General features: G+C 57.2%; 1 protein-coding gene across 4 annotated transcripts in view; it reads right to left on the bottom strand.

Moving 5' to 3' along the window:
• The window catches only part of LARP1 (La ribonucleoprotein 1, translational regulator), a 43,118-nt gene extending 35,345 nt beyond the window's left edge, over window positions 1-7,773 (bottom strand). Inside the window, exon 1 of one of the 4 annotated variants that reach the window (XM_068698232.1) lies at window positions 7,202-7,773. In XM_068698232.1, the coding sequence (XP_068554333.1) occupies window positions 7,202-7,622 (421 nt within the window). In that variant the 5' untranslated portion in view covers window positions 7,623-7,773. Of the gene's footprint in view, window positions 1-3,018; window positions 3,144-6,095; window positions 6,231-7,201 lie in introns of those variants that run through there. The other 3 variants (XM_068698231.1, XM_068698234.1, XM_068698233.1) reach the window with 3 other exon arrangements.
• Window positions 7,774-13,747: the final 5,974 nt, after the last annotated feature.

Below are 13,747 nucleotides of genomic sequence, written 5' to 3'. Positions count from 1 at the left end.
ATTCGGCACATCAGTAATCGCTCATTTGCTCCCTAACCAGGCTCTTCCAGGGGCACGGTTAGGAGGGGGAGGAAGGAAGCAGGCTGAAAAGATGTTGCGAACAAGCCAGCTGGAGGGATTTAACACCATACCCCCCATCCGGCACCTCCGAGTTAGCGGGCAGGTCCGGCACCACCCCCAAACCTCTCCGGTCCTCCTCCCCACGCACCTTCCTCTCCCTTTCCCACCGCCCGAAGCCTCCCCTCCCTTCCCCTCCCCTCATTTTTGTGGCTTTTCCAATCTGATACTCGTTTCCCCGCATACTTCAGGCAGGAAAAACTCACCTCTTTTCTCAGCGGTTCAGAACGACTCCTACCTCCCGAATCTAACCCTGACCCCCCCCACACACCCCGTTCTCTCCACCTATCACCCGACCGGCGAGTGGGGGAAGAAAAAAACCCAACCCAAAGGGTGTTGGGAAAGGAGGAGGAGAAGCAAGCAGTCCCTGTGCCCTGCCGCCTGCTGCCAGAGGGGCTGCTGCTGCTCCTGCTGCTCCCCGCCATGCAGCCATGCCCTGCAGACTGCAGAGTCACTCTGCGGGAGCGCCGCCGCCGCTCGGCTGGAACAACGCGCTCGGCACCGCGCCGGGGACACCAATGCTGCTTCCTCCGAGCCCCCCGCCCTGCAGAGACCCTCGGGGCTGTGCCCCTGTGGCTGACAAAGCTGGGGATGGGCTCAGGTCTGTGGATTTGGATCGGCACCGGCACGGAGCACGTGTGTGCCGAGCCCTCTCGCCACGCGTTTCCACCCTCCCTGCCCAGCTCTCCTGTCGCTGCTGGCGTGGCGAGGATGTGAGTGATGTTGGTGAGCTCCATCTGAGCCCCACGGCTCTTCCAGGTGCCCCAAGGACCTCCCTGGCTAGTGCTGTCACCGCCACCAAGGGCTTTCTCTGCACCAAAATTGAAAAAAAATAAAAATGAAATGCTGTGGAGCAGCAGAGATGCTTCTCCTCCCCAATCGCCCTCCTGGGGCAGGGACTCTGCTCCTGGGCCTCGTCAGAGGCTCAGCCAGGGCTCGGCCATCTCCGAAACAAACGGCAGCTCCCAACTGACCCAGGGCTGCCACCGTCACCTCCCACAGCCCGTCAGCACCAGGCTATCTGCAGCTGAGATCTCCGCCAGTCCTTCCGACTTGTGACCATGGAAAGAAATAGGCTGGCTCAAAACACAACACCAAAAAAAAAAACCTCGCACCCGCGGGGAAGCACCGCTTGCCACGTGTTCCCGCACGGTGCTACGACCCCAAAAGCATCGAGGCAAGCGGCTGCTCCTAAGTCAGCTTTGTCCCAGAAGGACGCTGAAGGTAAAGCACTGTTAATGCAGGCATTAGTCCAGCAACTCACGGCCCTTCCTCCCTCTCCGTGCAAGTCACGGAGAAACGTCCTCGAGCGCACGGAGAGCTCCGGACCACAGCAAAACCCACAGCGAGCTTCACACCTGAGCTGGGCGCTGGGGACGGTTTCTGCGATTCCATCAGCAGCCCGCTGGGATCCTGGGTTTGGCAGAGCGACCCCGTGCCCAGCGCGGATTTGCTGGGCAAAGGCAACACGCCCTGCCCCCAGGAGCCCCCCAGCAGCGCTGTACAAACACGTGCCCTGGTAGAGGAAGGTCAGGCAGGAGGGCTTTCTGGGAACCTGCGGTTACAGGATGAGCCTATGTTTGGAAACACGGTGACACTGTACTTGGCCACGCTTTCCACAACCCTTCCCAAAAAACCGTACGTCTTGTGCAGCAGTAAAGCTGCCACCAAACCCGCTTTGTTCCAAATGCCTCACGCCAGGTCGCACTCGCTGCTGCAGCACCCCCCGTGCGCCCCTTCCAGCCACCCCAGCCTGACCCTGACCCGGGACTCTTCCCACAAACAGCTCCGATAATTGATTTATTCAAGGGTAAATTTGGTTCCCATTTGTTCTGGTCACCAACCAGCGTTGCCTAAATACACAAACCGCTGCGCTAAGTTCTTGTAACACCGCGCTGACTTCTAAGAAGCCTTCCTTTCTCTCCTCTTACCTGAAGCCACGCAGCTCGACCACTTGCTACTGGAGTTTCACATCAGCCACTTTTATTTCAGTGCACGGAGAAAAATCTCCCTATCCCCACGTGACAAGGTCCAGGCCCTACAGAACAAGTTTGGGACCGAAGACAGCAACAAAAGCAGAGCTGGCCATGCCGGAGACCACACGGCACACAGATTTAAGCCGCCGGTAGTGCATCAGTTCAGGCTCCAGTGCCAAAACGACCAGATAAATAACATTTCAAAGGCCATAATGGAAACGTGCAGCATGGCTGGGAAGGAACAAAGCTCACCGCTCCCAATCAGACCGGGAGGGCAGAGCAAAAAGCCTTCCCAGCTCTTCCCCTGGTTATCTACGAGCCCCACGGCGAGCGAGGCAGCTGCACCTCGGTTTACCTGGTTGCTGAGCTGGGAGCAGGGCTCCTCCGAGAGCTGCATGGTCACAAAGGACACCGCAATCCTCCGGCAGCATGCAAGTGTATTTAGGTTTTCATTAAGGTGATTATATTTTTAACGCTTGCTGTTTGCAGCTGCGGTAACTGTAAGGATTACAATATCTAATCTGGTCTAGAGAGCACGGCTTTCTACTCAAACGCCCGTTCCTTATTTAGCCAAACGAGCTACCGCTGAGGTGGGATCGGAGATTCCTTACAGAGTAGTTTCAAGCATGCAAGGAGAAACCTAACTCTATCCAAACCGGCATTTGGCATTCCCCTGAGGACAATTTCACACTATTTGAGCGTAGTGAAAGGATCAGGTGTCATAATTTGGAAGCCAGAGCAGAGCACTGCAGCCCGGCGCCCCGATTCCCAGCCCTTTCTGCACCCGATTTGCCCTCCCTCCACCCAGCTCCATGATCCCAGCTGCGATCCGAGCACAACCCCCCCGTGGTATCACAGGCCATAAAACCCCTAAAGGAAGGGCGGTGGGGGTGAAAGAAGGCTGGTGAGGATCACCCGGCGATACCTTGTGGCTGGCAGTCGGGAAGCAGAGGTCCAGGTAGAAAAAAAGCTCCAAATCCCAGCAACCACAGCCCATGAGTCAGCTCTCCAGCAGCCGCGCCGCGCTCCCCAGCCTTCCCGAAACAAACAGTGCACAACAGGGCAAAGGTCCAGCACGAAGCTGAAGGGCAAAGGCATGCGGGGGAGGGAAAGCACCAACCTTCCTTCACGTTTTGGGAGCAGGGAGTTCCAGCTGCCCTCGTGCTCCCCACTGAAATGGGAAGCGTTACTCAAAGGCAAGTTGCGGGATCGGAACAAAACCGTATGGCAGAGAGGAAACTTGGGGGCGACGGGGGGAGGACTCCTGCTGCGATAGCAGTTCTGTTGCAACCAACAGCCCCGAGAGCTCCACAATTACGTGCCACGACAGAGCAAGAATTGCCCAACACTTTGGAAATAGGTGTGTGCAGCTCTGCCCTGCTGGATACCCAGGCAGGCAGATGTGCGTGTCTGCTCCGAATGTGAAGAAATGCCAGGGGTAAAACAAGCTTCCCATACAGCTTATCTCCTGTACTGGAGGCTGGTTTCAAGGAAAGCCCTTTGGGGAGTTAGTCAGCGAGGGGTGAGAAGCTCCCGGATCGTTCTTTCCCTGCCCTCTCCTCGGTACCAGCCATAAACCACCAGGCGCTCTCTGAAGTCAGCTCACCCCCGGTGCCTGCTGCTAGGAACCGAGGTGTGCCCTCCGCAAGGCGCTGCTTATCCTCCCCGTGCATCTGCCAAATGGCAGGCAACAAACTCTCTTCAAGAAGCTAGAGCACCTCCTGCACCTCCACCAGGAGATACCGGGTGCTGCTTTCTCACGGCAGAGCCTCTGCAGCCAGGAGGAGAAACTGCATAGAAGTCAGCGCAGCCAGAGCTGGCGGTGCCAGCCATTAAAACCTGGGTGTTCTTCCTTCCAAGATGTGAAACGGCTTTAAAAATTAAGTGCCAAGTGCCTTGATGCAACGTTTCTTGAAAGAAATCCAGAAGGTTTTCAAAACGGGGTGCTGTTAACACCTGCCTGCACCAACGCTTGCGTCACCGCCAGCGCTGGTGCTGGGCACAACGGAGGAGCACAAAATGTTCCAGAAGGTCGAGCTGTCTCAACTGCAAGCCACACTTCTCCTCCTCTATAGAAGGATTTGGAGAAAATATTTCAAGTTTGGTTTATAGCCAAAAGCACAAAGCTGTTTTTGTCAGAAAAGGCTTCCTTCGCTACTGCGCGCACCCTCCCTGCCGTCCTGCCTTCGCACGTCGGGCTCTGGCTGCTTTATGTGATAAGGGAACACTCAGCCAGGGGACGGTCACACAGCCCTCGCTACCTGATCATCGGCGAGCAAAAATGAGGAGTCATCACCAGCCCTGTCAGCGTCCCTCGTGAGCAGTATGTGCTAACGCAAGCCTTGCCACTTCAGTCATGTTCCTGTGTGCCATGTCCACGTGTCCAGCTCTAAGGATCCCCCCTTCCCACCCCAAGCTCACCAAGGCGGCGCACACCTTGCCGAGCACCAGGGAGCTTTCCTGGTGCGCCTCTCCGCCAGCGCCCGAGCTTCCAGCATCAGCAGTATCACTGCTGCCTAACCCGACCTAATGGGTGCTCCACTTAACGCCACGCTGCCGTGCTTTTGGGAGGAGGGGCTAAGCAGCGAGGAGAGGCTTCGCTTCAGCAGTCCACCTCCCTGAGCACGCAGGAAGGTTAACTCCAACTTCCCATCGCAGACCTCGCTGCCAGCCCTCGGCGTACCCCAAGACTTGGTACGTGAGCCACCCGACTCCGAGGATCAAGCCTGGCCCACCGAATGCAGACAGCTCCCCAGCATCAGCCCCCGCCGTGCAGCCAACCTTCCCCGGTGGCATTCAGCAGCAGGGAGCCAAGCGGCTCAGAAACCTGCACAATCCCATGGACTTCCAAGCTTTTCCACATCTGTGTTCAGACACGGGCAGCAGAAGCTCGGGATGATCTTGAACGCGGCTGTTTTATCTGTGGCAGAGCTCCATCCCTTCACTTTTACAAGCACCACTTCCAACACACATGGGGTGAACACCTTCAGGAGCATGCCTCGTCCATTGAATCTGCTCTACAGGCCTATGATTAATACAATCATTATAAAAAAATTAGGGCTTTCCAAGCCTGTAAAACGAGTCACAGAGGGATCTCCGCATCTTTACAGAGCTGACCTGACACTCGCTGGCTCCTAGGTCTCCTCGCTACCCCTGGCAGGACCAGGGTTGGAAATATTTTGGATCTTGGCACACAGGCACTGCACTGGGAGTGCTGAGATCGCAACCCACAGTTCTCCATGCGATGCTTAAAAACCAAAACCATTCAGTAATGCCCTTCCACAATTTACGAGCACCCAATGCGTTTCAAGCATACAGCGAAGTCACTTTTCTTGGGTGATCTCCTGGAGGTCACTGCAAGACCAGAGCTCACCTCACCAGCACATCTCCTGCACAAACTCATGTCCGAGTCTCTTTTTACAAATATCTGCTGTCAGAAACCCTCCGCCCAAAGCAGCGCAGACATGGCAAGGGGCCACAAACCCTCCAAGGGGGCACTTGGGTAAAAGGCCACTACGTTACCCTGCCTCTCGTGGGAGCGAGCCAGCCGTGCTCGCCTGACACGTCTTCTCCTCTGCTAACGAAGCTGGCGGCCGAAGAAACAATGCCCCGAGTGCGGGAGAGCCGAGCGGCAGTGTCTGGGGCACCGCTGCCAAGCGTCGCAAAACCAATTCCATTATTTAAACACCTCCGGGAACAGCGGCACAATCAGGCTGGGCCCAACAAAACCCCGTGCGCTGCGGGATCAGCCCCTCACCCTACCACAACAAAAATCACCTGGAGGACCACAAAGCCACCACAGTGCCGGCTTACACCCCAAAGCCCTGACCTCCGAAGGGCCTGCAGCCGCCTGCACGGGATTTTGAGGGACCTTTTCTTGCGTCCCTACAGCTTCGGGTTGATTTCCAGGGAGCGCGGCGGGGCCCGGCTCCCACACAAAGGAGCGATGCGGCCAGCTGCGTGTCACGGCGCACCAGGCCGGCGACAAACCCAGCCCTTTACCTGGCACACCGAACTTCTCCTCCTCGCCACCATTACGCCGACAGCTTTCCGGCTGGAAGCCGCCCCAAGCCGCGCTGAGCGCCCGGCGGGGATCGATCCCCTCCCGATGAATCAGCGCGGCCGAGCCCCGCGCGCCGCTCTTGCAAAAAATAAATAATAAATAAAAAAAAAATAACCCACCCCCCCCCCCACACCACCACCACCACCACGGCGGGGAGCCTGATGTCAGATCTGGCTGGCAGCCTGGCGGGGAGGCCGAGGAGAATTAAAAAGTGCAAACTTCAGGCTCGCCGCCCTGCTTCAAACAGCGGCGATTTCAGCAGGGGCGAGCGATGGAGGCGGTGGTGGTGGAGGAGGCGACGCCCGTGGAGGAAAATGGAGTTCTGCAATCCCAGCCCCGCGCCAGGGCCCTGCTGCTGGGGCTCGGGGAGGCCGTGGAAATGGGAGGAAGGCTCCCCGAGGTGGGGGGGGATCCTGCTGGAGGCTGGGAGGCAGCGCCCGGCCCCCACAATACCGGGAGGAGAAAAAAAAAGAAAAAAAAAGGAGGAAGGGGAAAGGGGGGGGGGGTAAAAAGGAGGAGGAGGAGGGGGCGGGTGGGCAGAGAAAGGAGCCGCGCACGTGGGGAGGGCCGGGCGGGGAGCCCCCCCTATGGGAGGGGGGGGGTGTGAGGGTAGAGGAGGGGGGTGAGGATGAGGAAGAGGAGGAGGAGGAGGCCGCGCTCCCGGGGAATCACATGCTCGCCGCCAGCCGGGGCAGCAACCACGTTGCCTGCGCGGCGGCGGAATGCTGGGAAGGGGAGGCCGCCGCCGCCGCGTGCCCGGCCCCAACCCCGCCGGGCACCCCCAAAATCCAACCCATGGCATCCTCCCCGACCCCTCGGTTCTCCCCCTGAGCCCCCTATTTCCCCCCCCACACACACGCTTTCTCCCCCTTTCCCTCCGCCGCCCCCTTTCCCCCCGGAGGCCGCGGCGGGGCCGGCCCCACGCTGTGCCGCATGGCGCGGCCGGCCGGGGCGCGGTCGGCGCTGCAACCCCCCCCCGCTCCTTTCCCACCCCCCCCCCAAAAAAAAAAAAAAACAAATCCCCTCTAACCCCCAAATCCCCTACCTGGAGGCGACTGCCCGTTGACCGCCAGCGCGGCGGCGTTCTTGGTCCAGGGGTTCACCTTGGGCGGGGGGGCCTCGATGAACTCCCTGCGCCCCCCCGCTCCTCCTCCTCCTCCTCCTCCTCCTCCTCCCCCGGGGGGCTCGGCTCCTTCCTCGGGCTCGGCGCCCCGCAGCAGGCTCTCCTTCTCCTGGTTGTTGCTCTCCTCCTTCTGCTGCTTGGCGCTGGGCGGCCGCGGAGCCGCGGGGCCGCCGTCGGGGCCCATGGGCTGGGCTTGGGTTTGGGTTTGGGTTTGGGGCTGCTGCTGCTGCTGCTGCTCGCCCTTCTCCCGGCCGCCGTCCTGCGGCGGCTTCAGCACCAGGGCGCGCTCCTCGGCGGGCAGCAGCGGGGCGCCGGGCAGCAGCGCCTCCACCTGCGTCGCCATCTGCGCGCCCCCGCGGGGGGAACTCCCCTGAACGCGCCCCCGAGCGCTGCTGCTGCTCCCGCTGCTGTTACCCGGTTTTTTTCTCTCTCTTTTCCCTCCCCCCCCCCCCCCCTTTACCCGGCCGGCCGCAGCAATATGGAGCCGCGCGGGGACCACGCGACTAAGCCGCGGGGGCGCGCACCGCGCCGCCCCGGCCCGGCCTCCGCGTGCCCGAGAGCGCGCGCGCGCGCCCGCCCGGCGGCTAAAGGGAAAGGGAGGGGAGGGGCGGGGAGAGGGGCGGGGCGCGCCCCCGCGGGGCCGGCCGCGCGCACGTGCCTGATGCAACGGCTGGGGGCGGGAGGGGGGAGCTTAAAGGGGCCTTTTTGGGGTGTGGGGGGGTTGGGGTAGGGAGCTGAAGGTGTGTGTGGGGCTGGGGGAGGTGGGAGGGGGTCGCCCACCGTGGGGTGGGGGTGCCCGGCCCTAAAATGGGGGCTGCTGGTAGTGAGGGTGTTGGGGGGGGTGAGGAGGAAGGATGAAGAGAGGGGGTCTCTGGGATGGGGATCCGTGCCTGACACCATAAGAGGGGTCTCTGGGATGGGGATCCGCGCCTGACACCATAAGAGGGGTCTCTAGGGTGGGACTACACACCTGACACCACAAGAGGGGTCACTAGGATGTGACTACACGCCTGACACCACAAGAGGGGTCACTAGGATGTGACTACACGCCTGACACCATAAGAAGGGTGTCTGGAATGGGGCTCCACTCCTGACACCATGAGAGGGGTCACTACGATGGGACTACATGCCTGACACCATAAGAGGGGTCTCTAGGGTGGGACTACACACCTGACAGCATAAGAGGGGTCTCTGGGATGGGGGCTCCGCACCCGACACCACAAGAGGGGTGCGCTCCTGGCTGCACCCCGCATGGTGACACGGGGCCCAGCGTGGGATGGGAGCGGGTTGTGGGGCCGTCAGGAAGAGGTTACAAGGCAGAGGTCCGTGAGGACAGCGCCTGGCCCAGGAGGGTTCAATGTGACCATGAGAAAGACCGGTTGGTGAGGGTGACCGGGGGAGAGTGGCTTGGTCCCTGTCATAGGCTGACTGCGCCACGTCAAAAGACATGAAAAAGGCAAGTGTGAGCCTCGAGTGCATCAGAAGCTCTTTATCCCATTACAGCCGGCACTGATGAACCTTCCTCTGGAGCAGTGTGTGTAATTGTGGTTATCCACATTCAGGGATGATGAAATGGAGCAAGGACTACAAAGATGATTGGGGAATGCAATGTGTTTCATGGAAGGAGATTAAAGGACTGGCTTTTGTACCCAGCAAAACCTGCACACTTTCATTTGAGGAGGTTAAAATGCCTGATTAATCTCCCGCGGACGGAATGTTGCTCGGTCGTGATTGTCTCTGATGTCCTCAAGTCCTCGTCCCTTAATACTTAGAGCAGGCCGGGCAGGGAGGCGAAATCCTGCGTACACACAAATTACCCCCCCACAAAAAGCAAGGCGTGATGTCAAACTTGCGCTGCTGTTGTTATCGTGTAGCAAGACCTGATTCACGGTGCCTCTCGGTGACGCTTTGGTTGACAACAAGCCGTGCCCCAGCCTCTTCTTTCCGACAAAGAGCACGTGCTCCGCTCGTACCCGGAGATGCTCATCCAGGAAACCTGGCTGTAATAGAGCTCCAGTGAGGCATCTGTGCAGACCCCTCGGGAAAACTGACAGCATGACAAGGCTCCGTGAACGCAGCTTCCAGCTGACGGTGCGTGGAGAAGGATGAAAAGCTGATTTCACAGCTTAGCTATTAGAAGGGAAGGAGAGGGGAGAGGCAAACGTAGCTCAGCATCTCATTCAGGAGGGCGACAGAATCAAAGGTTTGACAGACCCCCACAGCGAGGAGTCTTTGGCTCTCCGCTGAGGCCATTTTGGCCTCCTGTGTCCCTTGATAGCCAGCTCCAGGTCCATAACCTTATTGCCTAGTTCTCCAGTTCATGTTTGCAGCCCTGAAACCAGGATGGAGCCTGAGGAAACTTCCATTCCCACACAGGCTTTAAAAAGGGTTTTCTCACTCGGGATCCTCCTGGTTACCCTCGAGTTAGAGAGCACGCTTGTGTGACACAACGTCACCACGTACCGCAGCCTCAGGTATCACCAGCACGTGCCACGGCCCCAAATACCGTGTAAGAATCTGCCCGGTAAAATTGCAAAAGGAAATTTATGTAAGTTGATTATAACTCTAGGAGAGGTGGCTGCTGGCCTTGCTGCCAGGCTGAAGATCCAGAGCGGATGGTGTCATATCTGAGCTGCAACAACAAGGCCACGTCCTACACTCCTGGTAGTCCCGTCCCGTGTTTCCCGGGGGGTTTCTACTCTCTCACAAGCTTAGCTCAGGGACTACACAACTCCTGGCCATTTGGGCCAGGCTCACACATTTACCCTCTGTGAGGAGCGGGTCCCCAGGTGGGGAGCACAACCCATTGCCAGTTGAGGAGCCTCATCTGGCTGCACTTTGGGGGACAAGCAGCCTGGTGGGGTCCCTTTCCCCTTCCCACAGCCAGGTGCAGCGTTACTGAGCTCAGTCCCCCTGGGACATGCGGTGCCATCCCCAGCTGGGCAGCAGATGACAGCCTGGGCTCTGCCTGCCACGTGAGCAGCAAGCGGCCTGCGGTGGGCGAGAGCCAAAGTGGCTCAAGGGCCGTGAGGCAGGGGCGAGCCGGGTGAGTCTCGTGCTCCACGCTCACCCGGTGGCCAGCCAGACCAAACCCTGTCATAGTTTTAAATGCTAAAATATAAATTAATGGGCGAGAGGGATCCACGCAAGCAGCCAAGCTCAGGTACAGCCTTTACGCAGCAGCCAAGAGGACAAATCGCCTTGCTGCCCTTGGTGGCCACCTCTCAGACAGCCTTACGTGAAGGGAAGCTCCTGCCCAGTTCTGCAAGCGAGCTGTGCTCCGTGCACGCAGACTTGAGTCAGCCTAAACAGACTGGCAATGTCCAGCAATTTCAGGCACCCCAGCCCTCCCTCGGTGTCCTCACCTCTGCCAGGCCCCTCTCCCCCTCCTCTGCCCACCAGGCAACATTTACTGTGGCTGTAGCTGGAATTTTCTCTTCCCAGGCTCCAGGGACGCGCTGAGAAGCAGCCAAGAAGTCGCTGCATTTCCGCGGCGCTGGGAATGAATCCAGCTCCGCTTTCCCCAAATTTGACGAAAGCACCAAGCCGTCATCCCCAAGCCTGCCTCTCCAGCTAATCCTTCACCCCGGCCGTGTCCCCGTGCCTGCCTGACCTCGCTGAGCGGCTGCGGGGCTGCCTCCCAGCCCTGTGCTCCTCGCCTCAGCGCAGCAGCGCGGCCAGCCACCGAGCAGCCCCCGAGGAAGCAGTCTCAGGGGAAACTCCTCTGCCGGCATCAGCAGCCGCAGAGCTGGGATTTGGGCAGAAGCTCCCAACCTCCCTTGATCTGAGTACAACAGCTTACTTATTTGCTCCCTGAGTAAAGCATGGCTTGTGTATTTGTCACAGACACCTCGGCTGCTTTGACACTGGCCTGTAGGTTTAAAGGCGCTTTGATGGTGGCCGTTAACCTCTCCGAGCACTTCCAAGCCTCACCTGACCCTGAATATCCCCAGCTTTGTATCTGCCAGGCTGACGACCTTGCCTGGGGCAGCGATCCTCACTTTGGGAATGGCTTTAATTCAGTGGCAGCACTTAGGCCTCCTGCTAAGGGTGTGTGCATGGGGAAAGCTCAAAGCAGCCATCACCGATGTACCCCTTAGCTACACCATCCCGTTCCTGCCAGCTGATGTAGCTCAGCCCCCTTTTGCATATTCCAATTGCCTGATTTTATCTATATTCATACAAGTACCATGTGTGGTTCTGACCCGAGTTGAGCAGTTCGAGCTGTTACCCTTCAGCCCCATGAATTTTCCCCCAGCCCTCAAAAAACCCACAGCAAGTTGCTAAGGGTCCAGCAGGGTGGCTGATGTTTTAAACCGAGCTCCTGATGCATTGAACCTTTCAGCTGATGTACTCCAAACACCCACCTTTACGTTAACAGTTTTTGAACTGCCTGGTGTTTAAGATGATATCAACACCCCTGAGCAATTTGTGGCCAAACCAGGAGTATGTTTCTCCTGAAAGAGATGTGCTTGTAAATAACTAACATTAAAAAAGCAACAACAGCAAAAAAAGAAACATCTCTCCCACCCTTGTTCCCTTCTCAGCAACATGAAAACCAGATCAGAGCCCAGCTAGACACCACGGGTCGTAAAACGACAGCAGCTATATTAGCAAGTAGCAGAGCCTGACAGGCGCTGGATTCGGAGGAGCAATGTGAAGTGTGTTTTACAGGGTTTTGCTTTAGCTGTAATCTGCTCCTCAGTGCCCGTGAGCAGCTGCAGCACACTGGGTGTGCTCTCCATCGCATCCTTTTTCCCTCCATCCCAAAGCTGTGCCAACCTCGCAGGTCGTTTGGACCAGGAGCACACTTTCGAAGCGAATTTCGTGGCCTTTCCCCAGCACCTTCGCCCCGCTTGCTGGCTACCAGCGAGTGGTGATCGCTCTGTCCCCTGGTGAGGCCACCAGCTGCAAGCCCATGCTTTAAACGTGAACAGCAGGACATTAAGGATCGGGCACCTTAAAGCTTGCGAAAAGAGAAAGGGGATTTTGCCAAGAAAAACCCAAACTTCCTATCCTGAGTCATATGCTTTGAATTATTTATGTAGTTGTTGCTGCTCTGTGAATTCTGCCGGGCAGGGACGCTGTGCGGGACGACACACTCAAGGTTATGCAAATTCTTCTCCAGCAGTCCTTCACATTGCTGCCCTCTGACTCGCTCAGCTGTCCCAGATATTTGCCATATCTGTTCTGCTCCCCCGAGACTTGCAAATTCAGCATGATCGATCAAATTGCAGGGCTACCTTTGACATCCACAGAGGCAAGATTTTCCAAAGATCTTATTTGTGAAGGAAAAAGCTCGTGCTGTGGTGTGCTGGTGTGGAGCCATTCCCAAAGAAGTTGAGTATTTTAAAAGGAAACACCCCAAACCTTTTATTCTGCTATTTAATCAGAATACGCTGAGTGCTCCCAGACAGTCCCATGGTCCCTTTATATCTGTGGCCAAGTGATTCCGAGAGGTAGGAGAGACTCCCTGGCTCTGAGATAAATGTGCTTGTACCCTTCTAGCAAAACATACGAGCGATCAGCAGGAAGACTGAGCGCATCCGCACCGATAAATAATTTTCAACCCGCCTAATAAAATGGCAGACACTAACGAGTTCCATTACATTCCCATTACCAAGTGCTTTTGCTTAGCAGGACTCCGCAGCCCACAGGCTTGGCTCAGCAGCTCGAGCTCGCAGACCAGCCTGGCAGCACCGTGCTCCTTGGGCCCCGTGCCCCACCAGTGGGACAGAGACCGGCTCACATCTGCTCTGCCGAACTCCTCTTCAGCTCATGCACATCTTCAGTCCTCTGGAAAATGCCCTGGCAAACAGGTTTGTGTCAGCAATACTCCGTGTGTCTATTCCTGGTGTTAAAAAGTGAGATTTAAATGGGTGTAAAAATCCCAGAATTAATCATCTTAAGGCTGCTCGGCAGTTTTTGCATGTTTTTAATAAATAGATCGAGTGGGAAAATGTATCTATTGGTAGGTGACTGCTTTTATCATCACAACTTTTTGCTCCAAAAGTCGGCGTTCTTGTGGGACTTTCCTAAAGCCAATAAATAACTTTGTCTGCTCGAAAAGAATCGTGAAAACACCCCCACTGCCTTGTTATTGATGATATGGGCTGCAGAAAGCCATACCTCCTCTAGATGAGAATTTCCCACCTTGTATACTTTGCTGTGGATATATTAACCTGAGGCTGCCTTAACTTATCCCCTAAGTGATTTCTCTTTCCAGGTGCTTTGGCAAACACAGCCGAAGCTGACCACTGAGGCTGATATTTTCTGAAATGGATATTTACCTGCCAAGGACACTGCCTCCTCCTCCCCCTGCACCTCTTCCACGTTCAGAAATTTCAGCAAAAATCTTTCAGACGCTTTCACAAACAGAGATGAGGTATAAAAGCTTTGCCATCATTTCTCAGAATGCCTCAAGGTCTCTGTGCTTCAGATGAGACATCCTGCATCCCCCTCTCAGGA

The sequence above is a fragment of the Anas acuta genome, chromosome 14 (genome assembly GCF_963932015.1).
Source record: "Anas acuta chromosome 14, bAnaAcu1.1, whole genome shotgun sequence".
Taxonomy (NCBI): Eukaryota; Metazoa; Chordata; class Aves; order Anseriformes; family Anatidae; genus Anas; species Anas acuta.
Note: the sequence above shows the minus strand (reverse complement) of the source record. Positions and strands in the feature narration are given on the sequence as shown.